At 44.5% G+C, this 19,959-nt stretch overlaps 1 protein-coding gene across 6 annotated transcripts in view; it reads left to right on the top strand.

The window, feature by feature from the left end:
• Nucleotides 1-19,959, top strand: part of LOC120915378 (Golgi integral membrane protein 4-like) — a 134,194-nt gene that overhangs the window by 19,175 nt on the left and 95,060 nt on the right. For all 6 annotated transcript variants that reach the window (XM_040325815.1, XM_040325812.1, XM_040325816.1 and 3 more), the window contains exons 2-4: nucleotides 6,899-6,973; nucleotides 13,281-13,330; nucleotides 15,731-15,784. In XM_040325815.1, the coding sequence (XP_040181749.1) occupies nucleotides 6,899-6,973; nucleotides 13,281-13,330; nucleotides 15,731-15,784 (179 nt within the window). The remainder of the gene's footprint in view (nucleotides 1-6,898; nucleotides 6,974-13,280; nucleotides 13,331-15,730; nucleotides 15,785-19,959) is intronic.

Genomic DNA, 19,959 nt, shown 5'->3' with positions numbered 1-19,959 from the left:
TATTTGCATGGGTGATTTATTTTTTTATTTTTTTTTGATTTGTTCAACCCAGTGTGCTGAATTAAAAACTGAAGGGCTCAGAAGAGGCTGCTGTAGGAACAATGCAATGTTAGTACAGCGCTCTCCCCTGCTGAGATGGAGTCCTTCTGCCAGGTATTTCTCTTCACTCCAGGAGGGTTGACGTAGCTTTGGGGCACTGATGTCACCTCAAGCTCCAAACGATCCCCCAGCAGGACGGGTGTCTGGATTTTGTGTACCGGCCGGCACACCAGATTAAGGCCTATTTTTCTGCAACTTTTGTAAGTGTAACACTATGGGGGTTATTTACGAAAGGCAAATCCACTTTGCACTACAAGTGCACTTGAAGTGCAGCCGCAGTAGATCCAAGGGGGACATGCAAGGAAAATAAAAAATGGCATTTTAGCTTGCACATGATTGGATGATAAAATCAGGAGAGCTTCCCCTCATTTCAGATCTCTCGCTCTACAGATCTACAGTGACTGCACTTTCAAGTGCACTTGTAGTGCAAAGTGGATTTGCCTTTCGTAAGTAATAAACTTCTATACATTTAATGCGCTGGAGCTATTGTCTCTTGCATGTCGGATGTATATGCTGGTGATCCATAACCAATACTGGATGAGATTCATCGCTTAAAGGGTCACTAATGGAATTTTATTTTTTTCTTCTTTAACCGCTTAACGACTGCCACATGTACATATACGTCGGCAGAATGGAACGGACAGGCAGAACGACGTGCCCGCACGTCGCTGCCTAGACGTGGGTCAGGGGTCCGATCGGGACCCCTCCCCGGTACATACGGCGGTCGTTAACCGTGTGAGAGCCAACCCGGGATGAGGGGGCGGCTATTCGTTTCTAGCCACCCCCTCGCGATCGCTCCCCGGAGCTGAAGAACGGGGTGAGCCGTATGTAAACACTGCTTCCCTGTAGCGGCACATCGATCGTGTCATCAGTTTTTTATAGGGAGACACAATCGATGATGTCAGACCTACAGCCACACCCCCTACAGTTGTAAACACACACTAGGTGAAACATAACTCCTTCAGCGCCCCCTGTGGTTAACTCCCAAACTGCAACTGTCATTTTCACAATAAACAATGCAATTTAAATGCGAAAATTACAATGGTCCCAAAAATGTGTCAAAAGTGTCCGCCATAATGTCGCAGTCACGAAAAAAATCGCTGATTGCCACCATTAGTAGTAAAAAAAAAAAAAAAAAATTTATTGAAGTCATTGACCCACAACAGGATGGAAACTACCAGAGCCAGAAGTCCCCACCTGCATATTTATTGTGGGTTAATGACAAAGTACTGAGGATCAGCATGAAGCCCAGTAACTAGGAATTGCAGAATGTAATATAAACAGCAGCCGCCATGGCGCTCTCATGAAAGGTTTCCTGTGAGGGAAGCAAGCTTCAAGTTGTACTTTCATGATAAAACATAAATAAAAGCTCCCATTACCACAGTGTTTTCTTTAGCCCTAAATCAAGCCCACAATCCAGACATTCTACTCCTTATATAGTGTATGCACTGGAGCAAGACCGACAAAAGGGTCAGGACAGGGACACCAAGATTTCCATTACAGACCAAAGCAGAAAATGTAGCAAAAGTGTAAATATCAGCATTCCATGTACTTGGAGAGTCGGGTCTCTAAAAGTCTGTACACGGGCTGAATATCAGTTCAATAAAACTAGGCCGACATTTAGCCCGTGTGTACGTGCGACCGGCTTCTGTTTAAGAGGGGTGTTGCCAAAAAAGGTCTTTCGACCAGTGTGCTTGAGGGGGGGGGGGGGGGTCACCCCTCATAGTTTGTTCCAGAAACCGAGGTGACCTTTTGGCATATACCAATGTAGTCATTCGTGGAGGCCCCCACATTTTTAGGTCGGTGTCTTTCCCCCAACAAATATGTTGGCGCAGGGTGCTCTGGTGATGTCTTAATCAAACCCCCCCCCCCACCTACTTTGGCACCATGCATTGACCGAAGATATGTTGAATGATGGGGAAAATATGATAAAAGATCAAAGGCTGGATTGCAGAGCGGGGGTCAGCACTGGAAATATTTTTATTTATTTATTTATTTTTTTCTAAATGGGTTCCTTTAAGCTAGTGCATTGTTGGTTCACTTACCTTTTTTCCTTCGCTTTTTTTTTTTTTTTTTTTTTTTTTTTCCCTTCTAAATGTTTTTTTTTTTTTTTTTTTTTTTCTTTGTCTACATTTCTCACTTCCTGTTTCTTTTTAGAAGGGAAAAGGTAAGTGAACCAACAATGCACTAGCTTAAAGTGGAGGTTCACCCAAAAACCTTTTCTTTTTTTTTTTTTTTAACATTAGATTGATGCTCGTTTTGTCAAGGGGAATTGGGTGTTTTTTTTTTTTTTATTTTTTTTTTTTTACAATCGAAGCAGTACTTACCATTTTTAGAGATGCATCTTCTCCGCCGCTTCCGGGTATGGGCTACGGGACTGGGCGTTCCTACTTGATTCACAGGCTTCCGACGGTCGCATACATCGCGTCATGATTTTCCAAAAGTAGCCGAACGTCGGTGCGCAGGCGCCGTATAGAGCCGCACCGACGTTCGGCTTCTTTCGGCTACTCGTGACGCGATGTATGCGACCGTCTGAAGCCTGTCAATCAAATAGGAACGTCCAGTCCCGAAGACCATACCCGGAAGCGGCGGAGAAGATCTCTCTCTAAAACGGTAAGTACGGCTTAGATTTTAAAAAAACTACCTGATTCCCCTTGACAAAATGAGCATCAATCTAATGTTAAATTTTTTTTTTTCGGGTGAACTCCCGCTTTAAAGGAACCTATTTAGGAAATAAAAACAAACCTTTACAACCCCTTTCAGTGGACTTGTGCTTTAAATTAACTTGTTGCTGTACTCTGCACTGACAACCCATGGGTGCAAATGTCCCCCTGCCTCTGGCAGTTGTCCTGAGAACAGACATCAAAGGTTCCCCCTCCAGCTCCTTTTCTGGCAAGTTACATTTTGGATTCCCATGACTGGTTCCCAGGACAATGGACCTCCCCAACAAGGATACACAGTAAAAAAATGACAGCGGTCACAATTTCTTCTCTGCTCTATATAATAAGTGAACTCCTTGCTTAACTATGGCTGACCTTGAGGTGCTGTGGTTCCTCTATGATCAGATTGGCTCTATACTAGTCGGCATGAAATATTTATCTGCTCTGTGTATGGGCTTTTTTTTTTTTTTCTCATTGCAAGGAGCCAGAGGTATTTAATTCCTGGAAACACACCTCCTGTGTCCCACATCAAATACTGCTGGAATTTCTGTTAGGGATCGGCCTCTATAATGAATAAGCAGCAGTGATTTATTGGATGTTGCGAAATGCGATTTCATTCTGACTTTCTTGCGTGTTCGGAGCAGTGCGTACAGATGTGGCTTATTGTGAAATGCCCTCAAAAGGCAAGCTCTTGTTAAAAGCTCTGAACAATATTGGCAAGAAATCTGTCTTGCTAATCTTTTAAACCCCTCTGTAATTTTTAGAGTGAATAATGAACTAACTAACTAACCCTTTGAATTTACTTCCAATGCTGCTGTTGCATGCTCCCCCGAAGTAAGCAACCTATGCTGAACGTTAAAAAATTTGTTATAAAAATTGAAGGTATGTATGTGTGTTATATAATATAATATAATATAATATATATACAAATATTCCTGGGGTACTGTATTGCGGCTGTAGTGTAATGAGGCTTGTACTGATTTCTGCTAAGCTAGGAGTGTGATGAAGCTTGCAGTTCTTGTGTCACGCCAATTAATTTGTGTTTTCATTCATGGCATTCCTCCACTTCTCTATAAAATGAGTGCTTCTCATATTTCCCCATCAAAATGAGAAGTTCTTTGCTGTTCACATTAAAGAGAATCCAAATATGTTTTTTTTTTTTTTTTTTTTTTTTTTTTTTTATTAAAAATCAATAAAAAACATTTCATACTTGCATACTTGGGTGAATACTTTTGCAAGGCACTGTGTGTGTGTGTGTGTGTGTGTGTGTGATCTAAAAATATAATATTTATGAAAAAATATACATACGAAAACTGGTCCAAAATAGTGATATAGAAATATATCCATCTCTATCTTCTTCTTCTTTTTTTTTTTTTTTTTTTTTTTTTTTTTTTTAGGTTTACCTTCAATTATCTAGTGCAAGGGCTGCCTAATTGCATATAAATTTTGAAAGTGTTTGTTTACCAAAATTATGAAATGGCAGGGGTCTCTTTTGCTTGGTAGGACCATCAATGGTGTCCACATCAAAGCAGCTATAGCAGCAGCAAGGGGAGACCATGTTTTGAGAAGAGTGCTATCACCCTACTAAAGCGAGTGCCTATCCAGTGGTTCTACTGGTAGGATCCACTTCATAGTGCTGCGCCTGCCACACCAAACTGTGGTCAAACTATAGCATCAGACCAAGACTGGGTTTTCCTAAAGTACCACTTGGAACATGTATGCCAAGTGGATCCTTCTGCGGCGTCCTCCCCGCTCGATTCCCGCGCCGAGTTTGAACGCTGCGCCGGCATATACCGAACACAGTACACTGCACGTCCAGGACGTGGGTGCGAGAGGAGCCGAGCCTGCCCGACTATACACGAGTGTACTGCGCTCGGTATATGCCGGCGCAGTGTTCAAACTCGGCGCGGGTATCGACGTATATCGCGCACCCACGATTCTGCCCTGATTTTCAGGGCAAAAAAGTGCGCGGTATCCGCCAATACATACGGTAACCAATTGGGGATGTGAGTGATAAATGATATTTATATTGTGCTGTTCTGTTTCTAACGCCTATGTAGACAAACAAAATGATGCCAGTATATCATAAACTGTTTAAAATAGAAGCCAGTCCTCTTTCTTTTCATGCCTCCCCGGTTTCTTCACTTTAGCTTCGTACACAAAGTATCATTTTGAAACCTAAAAATAAAACCCGTCTATGACACGCAAAATAATGTCGAACAATGACTTTCCCAAGCGCTGGCCTGGCTTAGCCGTAGACACAATGTGGGCTTCAGGATGTAGACGCGATACTTGTTGTGCATTGTGCGGAGCAAGGCGGGCTTTTGGCTAGCAATTCGCAGTTATGTAGAGGTGGTAATTTATCATTTCTGGAATTACAATCATATGGTTCTGATTTTCAACAGTGCTTTTACCCATAACAATCTGTCAAAGCCAAGCAGAAAAACATTCATGTGATCTGTGGCTGCAGATATTTGTGGTTTAACTTTTCTCAGGGCTGAAAGGGAGGCGTTTACTGGGATTTTCATGTTTTATTTTAATCTCTTGCGTACGAAAATAGGAGCCGTGTTGATTAGCTAAGACTGGGATTTTTTTTTGTTTTTTGTGCTAACTTTTTTTCTAGATGTCTGGATTTAAGCATTAAAAAAAAATCATTCAATCCTGTTATGAAGTCATTGCAAATCAAACAACTTTAAATAGGTTAACTATATTAAAAGTACAGCAAAACGAAAGGTATGCAAAGCTTTAACGTTCATTTTGTTTATAAAAGCAGCCACAGTCTGAAAGAGAGCCAGTCCCCTGCCAGCATACTACAGAGAATAACCTTTGCTCTCTGTGTGAAAGCAGTGGGCAGTCTGCAGAGCACCTATAATAATATAATAAATAAATATGGATCTGATGAACCAGCGGAGGCTGAGAAACGCGTCATCCCATTGGTTGCCCGGAATCCCTACGTCACTTCCGGTCGTACGGCGATACGTTGCGTTCCACGCTGGAACGCACGCCGCTTTTGAAACCGCAACCACGGCTCCTGTACTCTCTGGGGTTCCCCAAAGGCTCCTGAACACCTTGGACCTCCATTTCAATCGCCCAGGGGACCAGGATATGTGACCAGCCTGTTGTGTAACTGTTGATGACATGTGACACCGGACCAGACGTTTTTCCCTAACATACGTGTTATAACTGGTTTTGTGAGTAGCCATTTTTATTGTGTACAAATTATTTGAATTAAATACCCACTTACTGCACTTAGTTTGGCGCATTTTTCTTTTTGTTTGTACAAATCATACAGTTTGTAGTGTACATAGATTTACAAAACAATGGGATAAAGGAATATTCCTGAACTTTGTTTTATTTCATGGTTACTGTGAAATTGACTATATCAATGTAGTGCACATTCTCCGCTTGCAGCGGTTTGCTTCATAGAAGGTGTTTATCAAAAAACGTAACTATTGCAGAATATACAGCCTCATGCCACATAACTAAGCTCCATTTCATGCTGAATAAATGGGATTATTTATGTATCTTAAATAGAAAACTATCTGCGGGGGGGGGGGGGGTTTCCTTCTTTGCAGTATGCTTACGGAAATACTTTTTCTGACTTGAGCTGTGAATGCTTTCTAAGGAAAATCAACTGTAAGGCCTCATGCGCATTGCCATTTTCATACTGCAAATGACCCTTGGAAGAGGGGTGGGAATCACTGGCTCTCAGTTGGGCCCCTTTCACACTGCCGGACCGTTCAGGTCTGCCTGTCAGTTTTTTGTTTTTTTTGGCGGACCTGAACAGCCGCTCCATGCTTCTCTATGGAGCGTCGGTTGTCAGCAGTGACATATCCGCTAAAATCGGACGGATGTCGATACGTCGCCATCCGTGCATGATCGTGTGAGACCTGCTGTCCGATCTCTCCATTGGAGACGGCGGCGCTCGACAAGCCCCACCCGCTCAGTGAGCAGAGAGGGACCAGTCATCCGCCAGCTCAGCGGAGATCCACGGAGAGATCTCCCGCTGAGCTGGCGGACTGCTGCAAGCGGATCCGCCCCGTGTGGAAGGGACCTAAGAAAGCGGATCCATTTATAAAGCATCTTTAATTTTATATATATATATATATATATATATAATTTTTTTTTTCCCCTTACAGTGGTGTACGAACATCGGTCAAGGCTTGAACGCTCTTTACAGAAAGAAAAGGGTGAACACAAGAAAACGAAAGAAGGTCAGAAATTTAATTTTCTTTTATTATTCTAAAAGATCAGATACTAAATGTTAATTGTAAATGTAGGATGCCATTGCTTTTGTCTGCAATCAAGCCTATTCAGTACACTACAAAGATAAGTAACCCAAAGGAAGTAATAACATGCCATTTAACTGAAGTCATGTCAGTGATGAGATGAATGGTCTGTGATTGGTTGCTATGGGTTATGCTGCCTATGGCATTCTCAAACAAGCCTGGTCACGGTACACTATTGAAGGGATTACCCAGAGAAAAATCAAGCATGGTTTGGTGCATGCATATATTTATTATAGATTTATTTAATAGAAGAATAAGTAATGGCTGCTTGGTTGGAAGTCATTAAAGCAGACCCAAGCCTGAATATGAATGTCTCTACTGCCCTCCCTTGTCAGCCTCTAGAATAGTAAAAACTAAGATTTGTCGTACATGTTACACTAAGGCCCCGTACACACGACTAAACATGTATGCTGAAACTGGTCCGCAGACCAGTTTCAGCATTCATGTTCGGTCGTGTGTAGGCGCGAGCGGGCCGAATTCCAGCAAACATTTGCCCGCCGGGCCTTTTCCCAGCAGACAAATATTCCTGGACGTGTTTTAAAACCGTCCGCTGGAATCCTGCCCGCTCGGACATGTATGGTCGTCAGTACAGACCTACCGTACATGTCCGAGCGCCCGCCGTCCCTCGCATGCGTCGAATGACTTCGATGCATGCGTGGAAGCCTTTAAATGGCAGGCCCGCCCACGTCGCCGCAGACACGCCCCGCGTATTGTTTACGCGCGGACTTCTGTACGATGGTTAGTACAGCCATCGTACAGAAGCCCTCTGGCAGACATGTACGGTGAAAACGGTCCGGTTTCATCGTACGTGTTTGCTCGTTAGTACCCGGCCTAAGACCTTGCAATCTCTATACCACAAACTTTAGATCTACCAAAAACTAAGATGAGAAACTACCTAAAATATCCAGTCAAGCGCTTGCACCTAAATACTTGTAGGTAGATCTAAAGGAGACTGTTCAATTAGATTGCAACGTGTGGGTGCTGAAAGCTAAACTCCCAGGTATGCTCTTTATTGCATACTTGCATTGCTCCAGCTTGGCAGCTCACAATCACTGTAGTAAATGGCACTACTACAGTGATGGCTATGGCATTCCATGTCCTGTGCAAGCTTTTTCCCCTGTGCGTACAGACCACAGGAGCTCACACACTGGGCACTGCTACCATTCATAGAACACCTTGTGTGGTTTTGAAAAATCGGAGCTATAACTTTTGGATTTACCGTACAAGGGCAAAGTACTGAAATGCTCAGTGTGGGCAGTTTTTATATAGGACATCTGTGGCGGGTAAATATTGCATGCTGTTGTACCTACCTGTAACATCCCCCTTCTTTTTTTTTTTTTTTTTTTTTTTTTTTTTTTTTTTTTTATAGTACATCACGGTACACAGAGCTGTGATGGGTGAAGACTGGATCCTAGTTTCTGTAATTTGGATCCTGCAGCATGAGTGATAAGTCCAGGGTAGCCTTGGTCCCACAGAGTGCCTTCCTGTTTTTAATCCTAGTATTGTTGCCTGTCCTTTCCTTTTTCCCACTAGAAAGAGCTAGCGTTTTAAGCTGTAGGGCCCTATGCTAGGCTGACAACTTGTTGATGCCTATGTTGTAGTTGTATTTCCCCTGCCACCACATTTTGGTTCCTTTTTCAGTCTCAAGGCTGCCAGGTAGGGGTGTGTGCGGTTGTACAGGGAAATGGGTTCGAAAAATGAAAAAACTTTGCTGGGGCGTGCACCAGAAACACAAGCTTCAAGGGAGCAGTTTGACAGCGAGATTTGGGGGGTGTATAATAAGGGGACGCTAAGAATAGGTGATAAATTCCAAATTCTAGCGTGAAACAATATGTTTACTAGAAGGTCAACAATACAATAGTGATTTAAAGTGCAAGTGCTTAAATGATAACCTAAAAAAAAAAAAAGTGCAAACGGGTCCAAAAAATACAGCAATGGTCACTAAGTGATATGCAATTGGTAAGTCCATGCATCAAATGGTTAAATTGAGAGTAGACACCATCACCACGGAACATATATCAATCTGGTGAGAGGTAAGTGCTTACTTGCCAGACCACCATGACCCTTCGTTTAAAAAAAAAAAGGATCAGGTGGAGCTAAATTTTAGTACAGTTGGTGGCCTAAGGTCTGTACTGGTGCCTGGATGGGACTGGCCAGGAATGGACTCCAACAGAAGAAATTACCATGGATAAAATGAAGAAAAGAAGTTCCGAGATTTATTAGAAAACGGATTAAAAACAAAGGCCAAATGGCCGCTTACTTGTGCAAGTATCGAGACCTTGGCACTAAGGAATCAAGCGTGTTACAGCTAGATGTGATGTGGCGCACCGGCTGCACTGTGTCTCTCTCTCGGGGGTAGGTGTAGCGTGCGTTCCACCACCTCTCTGTGCCAAATCCGGAAGAAGCTAAACGTGACCAGGAGGCGTTCCTGGCTCCTAGAGCTGCACGATTCTGGTCAAAATGAGAATCGTGATTTTTATTTTTTTGCTTAGAATAAAGATCACAATTCTCCTACAATTCTCGCAACATAAAATCTTTCACATTGTACAAAAAAATTGGGCTAACTTTACTGGTTGGTTAGTGTGGGGGTGTTTTTAACCACTTCCCGCCCAAGGATGTCATATGACGTCCTGGATTTTCAGTGGGGATATCCAGGGGCGTCGTTAGGCCCGGGCTTAGGGGGCTGGAGCCCTGAATGGGTCCCCGTAAAGCCCCGAGTCCCAGGCATTTAGCTTGCCATTGTTAGCCCCGAGTCCTGCCGAGTCCCTGCCGATTACGATAGCAGGCTGGCTGGTCCCGCCTTCTGGAGCCCGACGCCTATGATGGACGTCCCACTGATCCAATGCCGAGACCGCAGGACCTGTGACGTCCATCATAGGCGCCGCAAGCTTAGAAGAATTACAATTCCGTTCGGCGCGACATGCCCGCTCCGCTCCCTGCTTGGTTTGGCGGCTCTCCACGTCGGGATGGCACACTGGGCGCTCCAGCGTCACACACCACGGCTGCCTGCCGCATCCCCCCTTCCTTGCCAGCGGCTCTCCCCCTCGGCTCCTTAGCCTCCCTGGCTGCATGGACGGCTGCCTGGCCTGCCCATCCATCCGGGTAGCACCAGTCTGACAGGCACATCACGGCTGAGGTAGGTCAGTGATTGTGTATGCCTACCAGCCAGGTCAGTCACAGTGTATGTAGGTAGGTCGGTCAGGTCAGTGTTAGTTGGTCAGTGTTAGTGTATGTAGGACAGGTCAGGTCAGTGTCAGTGTATGTAGGTCAGATCGGTGTATGTAGAACAGGTCGGGCCAGTGTATGTAGGTCATGTGTCAGAAACAACCCTGAAAGACATGGTAGTGTGCCTAAGAGCTTCCTTACATGCTGATCTCATGCAGTGTGTAACTGACATACACACACTGGCTTGTGTGTCTGTGTGTACTGACACGCGCGCAGGTCAGGTAAGGCGCACCGCCCCCCCCCCCCTGGTCTTTTTGCCACCTAGCAACGCCCCTGGGGATATCTGAAAGATGCCTGCAGCTACAGGCATCATTCAGATATCCATCTCTTCAGCCTGCGATCCTGTGCACCATAAGAACAATCATAGCGGCAGTTCCGCCGCTTGATCGTTCTTATAGGCGACGAGAGGGGGCGTCCCCCTCCTGCCGCCATCCGGTGCTTCCCTGGGCTCTCCCGTGCCATTGAGACCCGGAGAAACGATCTGCCGGCGCCGGATGGAAGGCGTAGAGATGACTGGTGACCAGATGGTCACCAGTCATCTTTATGATCGTCGGAGGCCCGGGCGCCATGTTATGACGTCACGCCCGGAAACCGTAATGTAAACAAAGCCGCAATCGTGGCTAAAAGCATGAGATCCGTGGGTTAGAGCGCCAGCAACAATTCTAGCACTAGACCTCCTCTGTAACTCTAAACTGGTAACCTGTAAAAAAATAAATAAAGATTTTTAAGGACTGAAGTTTGGTGCCATTCCATGAGTGTGTGCAATTTTAAAGTGTGACATGTTGGGTATCTATCTACTTGGCGTAACTTCATCTTTCACATTATACAAAAAATTGGGCTAACTTTACTGTTTTTTTTTTTTGTTTTTTTTTTAAATTCGTGAAACCGTTTTTCCCCCCAAAAAAAGGCGTTTGAAAAATGATTGCGCAAATACCGTGCGAGATAAAAAGTTGCAATGACCGCCATTTTATTCCATAGGGTGTCTTTTAGCTGAAGTCTAATACAGGGTAAACAAAAACTTCTGTGCTCATCATTTTGGTCTTTTAATGGAAAGAGAAATGGGGGGGGGGGGGGGGGGGGAAGGAAAGAGAAAGGGAGAGCAGAGAACGGAGGAGGAGAGACAAAAAGGAAAATAATATATAAACATTAAAAGGGGAGGGGCAATTGCCCAAAGGGAGCCATGGTCTAACACTGAACATACGATGGGGATTCTAGACGCAGGATCCTGACGTGTATTGATGGAATTTGTCAGAAGCGAAAGAGGTTCCAATGAAACCATCTGGACTTATGTTCCTCTGACGATAATGAGTAACGATTAATTGTGCAGCTCTACAATGTCCATTCGCCTATAGGTGGTGCATAAACCAGGTAGTTATGTTTATTAAACACTAAAAACAAAAATCCAGGTGCACAGACCAGAGGCCAAGTGAAAAGTCAAAAAGAAAATTTTTAATGTAGCTGTGGCCGCTGCTGTCCTGTCCTCATTTGTCGAAGTTTTGAAGATATAATCAAAGGGGTGAACCGCACTGATCAGCAGTAGAGATGAGTTTTGAGTTCGGTGTATAGTATGCCTGTAAAGCAGTGCTTGTTTCCCATGCTTAGAACTGTCCCTGCACAAAGTGTCATTTCTGAAGCGGAAAAAAAGTCATTTAAAATCACTCGTGGCTATAATAAAGTCATTCATAAAAAAAAAAAAAAAAAATGCGTGGGGGTCCCCCCAAATTCAATTACCAGGCCCTTCAGGTCTGGTATGGATTTTAAGGGAAACTCCACCCCAAATAAAAAAGACGTGGCGTTCCCCTCAAAGATCCACACCATACCCTTTATCCGAGCACGCGACCTGGCAGGCCGCAGAAAGAGCGGGGACGTGAGAGCACCCCCCCTCCTGAACCGTACCAGGCCACATGCCCTCAACATTAGGAGGATGCTTTGGGGGTCTGTGACCCCTCAAAGCACTATGTCCCCATGTTGATGGGGACAAGGGCCTCATCCCTACAACCCTTGCCGGTGGTTGTGGGGGTCTGCGGACGGGGGGCTTATCGGAATCTGAAGGACCCCTTTAACAAAGTGGACCCCCAGATCCTGCCCCCCCTATGTGAATTGGTAATGGGGTACATTTTACCCCTACCATTTCACAAAGAAAGTGTAACAATTGTAAAAATAAAAGACGCCGTTGGTAAAGTCCTTTTTTATTTAAATAAAAATTCCAGCGGTGGTAATCCACTCTCGATCTCCGCTCCAACGCTGTCGGTATCCTGCGATGGGTGATCTCCTCTCCGGGGTCCAGTGATCAGAAGATCTCCTCTTCGTCCAGGATCCAGTGATGAGATGTCCATCCAGCGCACGCATCACCTGTCTCCACCGGAGACAGCCCAGGAATGATGCAGCTTCAGCAGTGACGGCTCTTATGTAGGTGAGGGTGTGGACATTCGTCACGTGACCCCCGTCCCCCTCTGACGCAAGGGAAAGCCCAGGCTTTTCCAGTGACGTGCGGGTGACCCCGCCCCCCTCTGATGTAACGCAGGTTTGCCGTTACATCAGAGGTGGGAATTGAAAGAAACTTTCCAATGGGGACACCCAGTTCTGGTGACGACCAGGGATTTCCTCACTTCAGAGAGATTCTCTCTCCCTTCCTGTTTTTTTAGTTATGGGGCAGGAAATGGAGGGAAATCTTTCCAATGGGACACAGAAGGCAACAAATACTCAACTGTGTTATATCCCTCCCTTACACTATCCAAAATGGTGTTTGGGTGGGGTTCAGTTCTACCATTTGAAACTGGGTCCACTTCAAATATTTTATATTTTTTGTAATTTTATCACAATTTTATATCTTGAGCGGTCACACTGTTCAGACATGTCTTGCATGGTTCAGGGTCACAGGGATTCTTTTGTACTTCATTTGTTTTATCTGGAATTTTGGAGAAAAGAGTCTAATCTTTTCTGTGTTTGTTTTTGTTGAAATCCTTTCAAGAGAAAATAAGCGTGATGTCTCTTCCTGTTTTTACAGATTATTTAGTCTATAAACTGGAGGCACAAGAGGCCCTGAACAAAGAGAAGGTAAGTTCTTCTCACCGAGAGGCTCTCTAGCAGCTGCAGAAAATGCTGGTATGTTTTGGCAGATAAAATGCCCGTGTTTCTAAAAGCCCAAGGCTGTCTGATTTTTATTCCACCTCTCCAAGGGTGTAACTGTCTGGGTAGCGTATCTGTATGTCTGAAGGAAAATGATCAAGAACGAATGCCAAGAGAAATCATTCTACAGTGGTAGCCACTTACCGAAGCTATTGCATATTTCTTACCTGCTTCTGTTCTGCAAAAAGTGGGGATTGACTAAGCCAATGCATCTCCTGAAAATGAATGCCAAGACAGGGTCTGACTGCTAAAAACATGGTCAACTCCCAGTGTTCTGTTACATTTCCCAGCCCGGAACCCCATTAGATATGTAGTTTGCTTTTCTTAGATCACTAAATAAAGTAAAACTTGTGCTTTGGCTGTATACGCATCAGAAATTTTGTTGCAATCAACCATTAAATGACTGACTAGCACAAACCATCAGAGCCGGTTCACACTTGGGCGATTCGTCAGGCGACTCAGCCGCCTGACAAGTCGCGTCCCATTCTAATTCACCAGAGCCGTTCTAATAGGGGTGACGCAAGTCGCTCCGACTTAGAAAAAGGTTCTTGTATGACTCGGGGCGACTTGCATTGACTTCTATACAGAAGTCATTTTGCAAGTCGCCTCTGAAGTCGTCTTCAGGACGCCTTGCTGAGTCGCCCCCGTAGTCGTGCCGCCACAGTGTGAACCGGCTCTAAATGCCCCTGTTTCCTCAGTGCATTTGCGGTCAACTTTAGGTTTGATGGCCCTAAATAAGTAGAGATGACGGTGAAATACAACTGCTGAGTGTACGAGTTTAAACAGAATGTGGAAACCATGGTTTCATCCAGTGATTGGATTGGTATGGCTGCGGCCAACTTTAGTGCATTGTAATGCTGGAAATGCCTGTAAATCTGTAGTAAACCCATGATACGGTGTAAGAATGAGAATTCTATGGTATCCTGTTTCTGCGGGTGCATAGGATAAGTTTTTTAAGTTGTTCGTTTTAACACATACCTCTTGCAGGGGATGCCTATTTGACATTATGGCCTGTAGAGACTACAGGGCGAAGCTGCAAGTCTATTGTGTAGACCACTGGTCTCCAAATTACGGCCCACGGGCTGGATTGAGCCTTTTGCTTGCTTTTATCCGACCCTTGGGGCAATATTCCCGCCATCAGCAACACTGAGGCATGGCTCCTGCCCCGACAGTGTGGGCACTATTCCTTCCACTGACAGACTGGTCATTTTCTTCTTCCGCTGGCCACAGTCTGGCCCCCCCTAAAGTTTGGAGGACTGTAAAACTGGCCCCTTTGTCTATAACGTTTGGAGACAGACACCCGGTGTACAGAAGGATTTTGTATTGTACTGGGCTACAGAATACATCCCCCTCTTTTCCAAGATATAGGAGGGGAGTCTACTGTTTAAGAGATTAGACCTAGGAAAAGTGCACTGCCCATATTGAAGAAATACAATGAATGTGCTTCCACCACCCCTGTCTTACTCAGACATTATGTTGACTGTAAGGAGGAACTTCACTCCCTACCCCACCCTCCGTGTGTTTGTGTGTGTGTGGGGGGGGGTCCCCCCATTCTAACCGATTATACAGGGTTGTCCTCGGTTCACATTCACTCCTACCCAGTGTACCCAGCATTGGCCTCTTTCTGGCCCGCCATCCTTTGGTCACTGTAGATGGAAAGTGAAGCATCCTGGGATGTGACATGCTTACCCCTGGAGGCTTCAGAGCAGTGAAGATGTCTAGAACTATCTAGGCAAGAATGGCAGCTGGGATGGAGGCGGCAGACACAAATTGCTGTTTTTATTGTGCAGGGTGAGGGATGCCCAATGCATCCAAGGGATGAAGGTTCAATTTAAATTGCCTAATTTCTCCTAATGTGTCCTCCCTTTATTTTTATTTTTTTTATTATACGATTGAACCAAGCCTTGTATTATTACTAATAAGAACAAAAGATGATCAGGACAGCCGCACTCCAATCCAACGTAACTTTAATGTAAAAAAACTGGAAACAGGCACTACAAGTCACACCAACGGAACCTAGGACGTTGACGCGTTTCACATCAACTTCAGTGTTTACTCAAAGCTATTAGTAAACACTGAAGTTGGTGTGAAATGCATCGGCTGTCCTAGGTTCCGTTGCTGTGACTTGTAGTGCCTGTTTCCAGTTTTTTACATTAACGTTGCGTTACGTTGGATTGCGGCTGTCCTGATCATCTTTTGTTATTTGCCATGTGCATTGCTAGCACCCTCAGTTCCTGAGAAAATGATTGCACCCAACAATACCTGCCTGGAGTGGCAATCTGTCTCTTTGTATTACTGTTTTTGATATTTCCATCTTTTGTTTTACAGCAAGATTCTATGAACCGCTATGGGGCCCTAACCTCACAGCAAAAGATTCTTAAGGTAATCGGCATGCGTTTTTTTTTTTTTTTCTTTTTAAGCTTCTTGTGTGGGTGGTGGATGCATTGAAAACCACCGGAGTTTAATGTCCTTTATCCATAAAATATAACACATGAAATGTGCACATTTATGATGAATTCTGGAGGTTATGTTCCAATATCGGATTATGTAAACTTTACATTATTTTAATAAGTTTCCCATTTTTAATACAGAGGGGTATAAATTGCTAAGCGGACAATATGTAGAGATTTGCAGCCAGAAGCATGTGTCAAAAATGGATGGTTTTTGGTTGGTGAGGTTTACAGTTGGCCTTAGGTCGCCCCTGTGTGAACTGGCTCTATCAGGCGACTCAGCCACCTGACAAGTCGCGGTCCGCAGTAGTCAATGGAACCGTTCTAATAGGAGCGACGCAAGTCGCTCTGACTTAGAAAAAGGTTCCTGTACGACTTTGGGGGCGACTTGCATTGACTTCAATACAGAAGTCATTTTGCAAGTTGCCTCTCAAGTCGCCTTGCTGAGTCGCCCCCAAAGTCGTGCCGCCTGTGTGTGAACCGGCTCTTAAATGTCTTGAGGTTAAAGGGGTTGTAAAGGTTTGTTTATTTTCTAAATAGGTTCCCTTTTAAGCCAGTGCATTGTTGGTTCACTAACCTTTTTCCTTCAATTTCCCTTCTAAAATTTTTATTTTTTTTTTGTCTGAATTTCTCACTTCCTGTTCCTCCTCAGTAAGCTGTTCTGGCTGACTAACCCCCAGCCAGAACAGCTCGGATGATGGGGGCAAGTTTACCGACGAGAAATAGGAAGTGAGAAATTCAGACAAGGGGGGGAAAAAAAAATTAGAAGGGAAATTGAAGGACAAGGTAGGTGACCCAACAATGCACTAGCTTAAAGGAACTTGTTTAGAAAATTATCCTTTACAACCCCTTTTAATTTTGGTTCATTGTCTATATGGGTGGCTATGCAAAGCCAGGTGGTTGCAAATTGCGCAACCGTTAAACCTAGCCTGGGATATTTGGGAAGGTTGCATGCCTCCAAAAGCTTATTTTGCATGGCTGGATGTCGGCCACCATACTACTTCTCTCTACACGGGTTTCCTAGAGATGATATTCAGTTCTAAAAAGTTATTGTTGGAAAATGCTTTTCCAATGTTTTGAAAAGCTTTGGAGCAGATGACTGGTGTTCCCTTCCCTTTTCAAAGGCAGAAAAAGGCTTGGCGGCATATGTGGCATCCACTGATCTGCTAAGGAGGTTAAGAAGAGTGCTGCTGATCCTCTTGATACTTTGCTAGGAGCCAGAATGAGCAGCTGCTATGCGTGAGACATCTGCTGTCCCGACTGGCCTAATACCACAAAGCAACTCGTTTCTTTCATCCACTCTTGTGCTGCATGTGAAGCACCTGATTGGTTGCTGTGGGCTAACATGGACTGATACTGGATTTCTTCTAGCTATTTTGTGTATGTACAGTTCTGTGAAGGCCTTTGCTGTGCTTGGCCATACACTTATAGATTATTTTTTGTTCAGACTGCAGAATGAACAAAAGAGATCTAATCGATTCCTTCATCCAAGCTGATGCATGTGGATGGATTAATCTCTTCTGTTGGCTATTGTATTCTAAAGGAGAATTGGGGCGAGGTACTGAACATTGATCTCTAAAGCCTCATACACACAGTGAGTGACTAACTTGTATAGTGCTACAAATGCAAACAAAATTGCCCTAAGGCGCTTTTTGCATCCAGTGTCGTCCTGTGTCTTCAGAAGAGGTGGGGCTTAAGTTTTTCCTGAAGGCCCAATTTGGTTTTCTTGGATGCGGATGTCCGTGGATGGAGCGTTCCATAGCCGTGGTCCTTGGACTGTGAATCTTCGTTCTCCTTTTTAGATTTGTAGTGGTTCTTTTATGTGGAGGAGGTTTTGGTTAGTTGACCGAAAGGCGCGACTAGGGGTGTAGTGTTTTTTTTTTTTTTTTTTTTTTTTTTTTTCCCTCGCATAGGTATTGAGGAGCGTTTCCCTGTGTGCATTTGTGAGTGAGGCAGAGTGTCTTGAATGTATAAGATAAATAAATGATGAGCGCTCCAGATATGTGATAGAAATCACAATGAAGGTAAATAAAATTAAATTAAAAAACGTAAAATATACAAACAGATCCAAGTGAATGAACAGACTATAATATGTACAGAGTCCGTCCAAAAAATGGTGCAAAGGAGCAAACCTCTGGGTAATGGGGATGACTAGCCCTCTGTATGTCCAGATGCGTCAAAACGCAGTGGTGTGTACCAATATTTGTGACAGTCTATAAGGCAAGGTGCAATGAGCATGTGTGATAAGTGCTTCCAATGGGTGAATCAATCACAACCAAAGTAACATACCAAGTGTATATGTACAGACACACTCAATGACTTAAAAAGAGTAGATGTCCTGCTGGGGATATGACAAATGCAAGTGAACCTCTAAATGGTGCAAAGGTGAAAACCTCTAGGTGCCTGGATGAATCCAGAAGCACAGAGAAGTGCAAATGGTGCAAAATAAAGTGCAAAAATTAATAAATAAATAAATAAATTGATGAACAGTCCATAAGTGGATGATAAAGGGATGACCTCCTGAGCTTCTGCTCTCTTCACTCAGAACAAAGGTTGTGCGTCCTCACAGGTAATGTAGTGCCCTTACCTTGAGGGTGCTATATGTGAGCATATAGTACTGTCTCTGCAGTGCTGCGATCCCGTCTCACGTCTCTCCCAGAGTTGGTCACTCAGGCTGTTCCAGCTGTTATGTACCTCCGATGTGTCCGAGCTCAATGTCCAGAGTCAGGGATGTGGTAAGGGAGGGGAGAAGAAAAACAGCCTCCAATGGTGTAGTGGGTAAAATTCCGACAGGATTTATTATACCAAATAGGTAGTACAGAAAAAATTAAATATATAAAAACGGTGCAAAAACTGCTTTTGAAATTCGCTGTAACGTGGCGATCGAAAAGCCGCCTGACGTCCGATGGCCTCCGGCTTGTGCGGGTGTTTAGATCGGTCTCGACTCCCTACGGCGTTACGTCACGTACCTCGTGACTTCATCAAAATTTTTGCACTTTATTTTGCACCATTTGCACATCTCTGTGCTTCTGGATTCGTCCAGGCACCTAGAGGTTTTCACCTTTGCACCAGGGGTGGGGAACCTTTTTTCTGCCAAGGGCCATTTGGATTTTTGTAACATCATTCGGGGGCCGTACAAAATGATCAACTGAAAAATTAGCCTGTTAAAGCGGGGATTAAACGTGTCCCCCCCCCCCCCCTGCATCACTGGACCCCTTTACATTACACAGCACCCTGCATCACTGGACCCCTTTACATTACACAGCACCCTGCATCACTGGACCCCTTTACATTACACAGCACCCTGCATCACTGGACCCCTTTACATTACACAGCACCCTGCATCACTGGACCCCTTTACATTACACAGCACCCTGCATCACTGGACCCCTTTACATTACACAGCACCCTGCATCACTGGACCCCTTTACATTACACAGCACCCTGCATCACTGGACCCCTTTATATTACACAGCACCCTGCATCACTGGACCCCTTTACATTACACAGCATCCTGTACCTCTGGACCCCTTTATATTACACAGCACCCTGCATCACTGGACCCCTTTACATTACACAGCACCCTGCATCACTGGACCCCTTTATATTACACAGCACCCTGCATCACTGGACCCCTTTACATTACACAGCATCCTGTACCTCTGGACCCCTTTACATTACACAGCATCCTGTACCTCTGGACCCCTTTATATTACACAGCACCCTGCACTGTGCAGGACAATAATACATGAGTTACCATGACCATTGACCAGTGCAGGACATTTACCTAGGGTTGCCACCTGTACGGGATTGACCCGGACAGTACGGGGTTTGAATCATGTGTCCGTGTCTCCTTCCGCCTTCTACCCGGACACATGATTCAAACTGTACTGTGGCTTAGCTGGTGGAGGAACACTAGTAGTTAAAGTTGGTAGGGGAAAGTTCTTATCCTTATACAGCAGTTCCGACAATTTAATCTGAGCCCCAATGTCCTCTTCTATACAGATACACTAAGTAATGTAATTGCCGGGATCAGCAGCACAAGGATTACTCTTTAGGGACTATTTGATGATTTTCGGGCTCAGGCGGAGTAATCCTTGTGCAGAG

Source organism: Rana temporaria, chromosome 10 (assembly GCF_905171775.1).
Source record: "Rana temporaria chromosome 10, aRanTem1.1, whole genome shotgun sequence".
NCBI lineage: Eukaryota > Metazoa > Chordata > Amphibia > Anura > Ranidae > Rana > Rana temporaria.
This window is presented reverse-complemented; position numbering and strand designations above follow the sequence as displayed.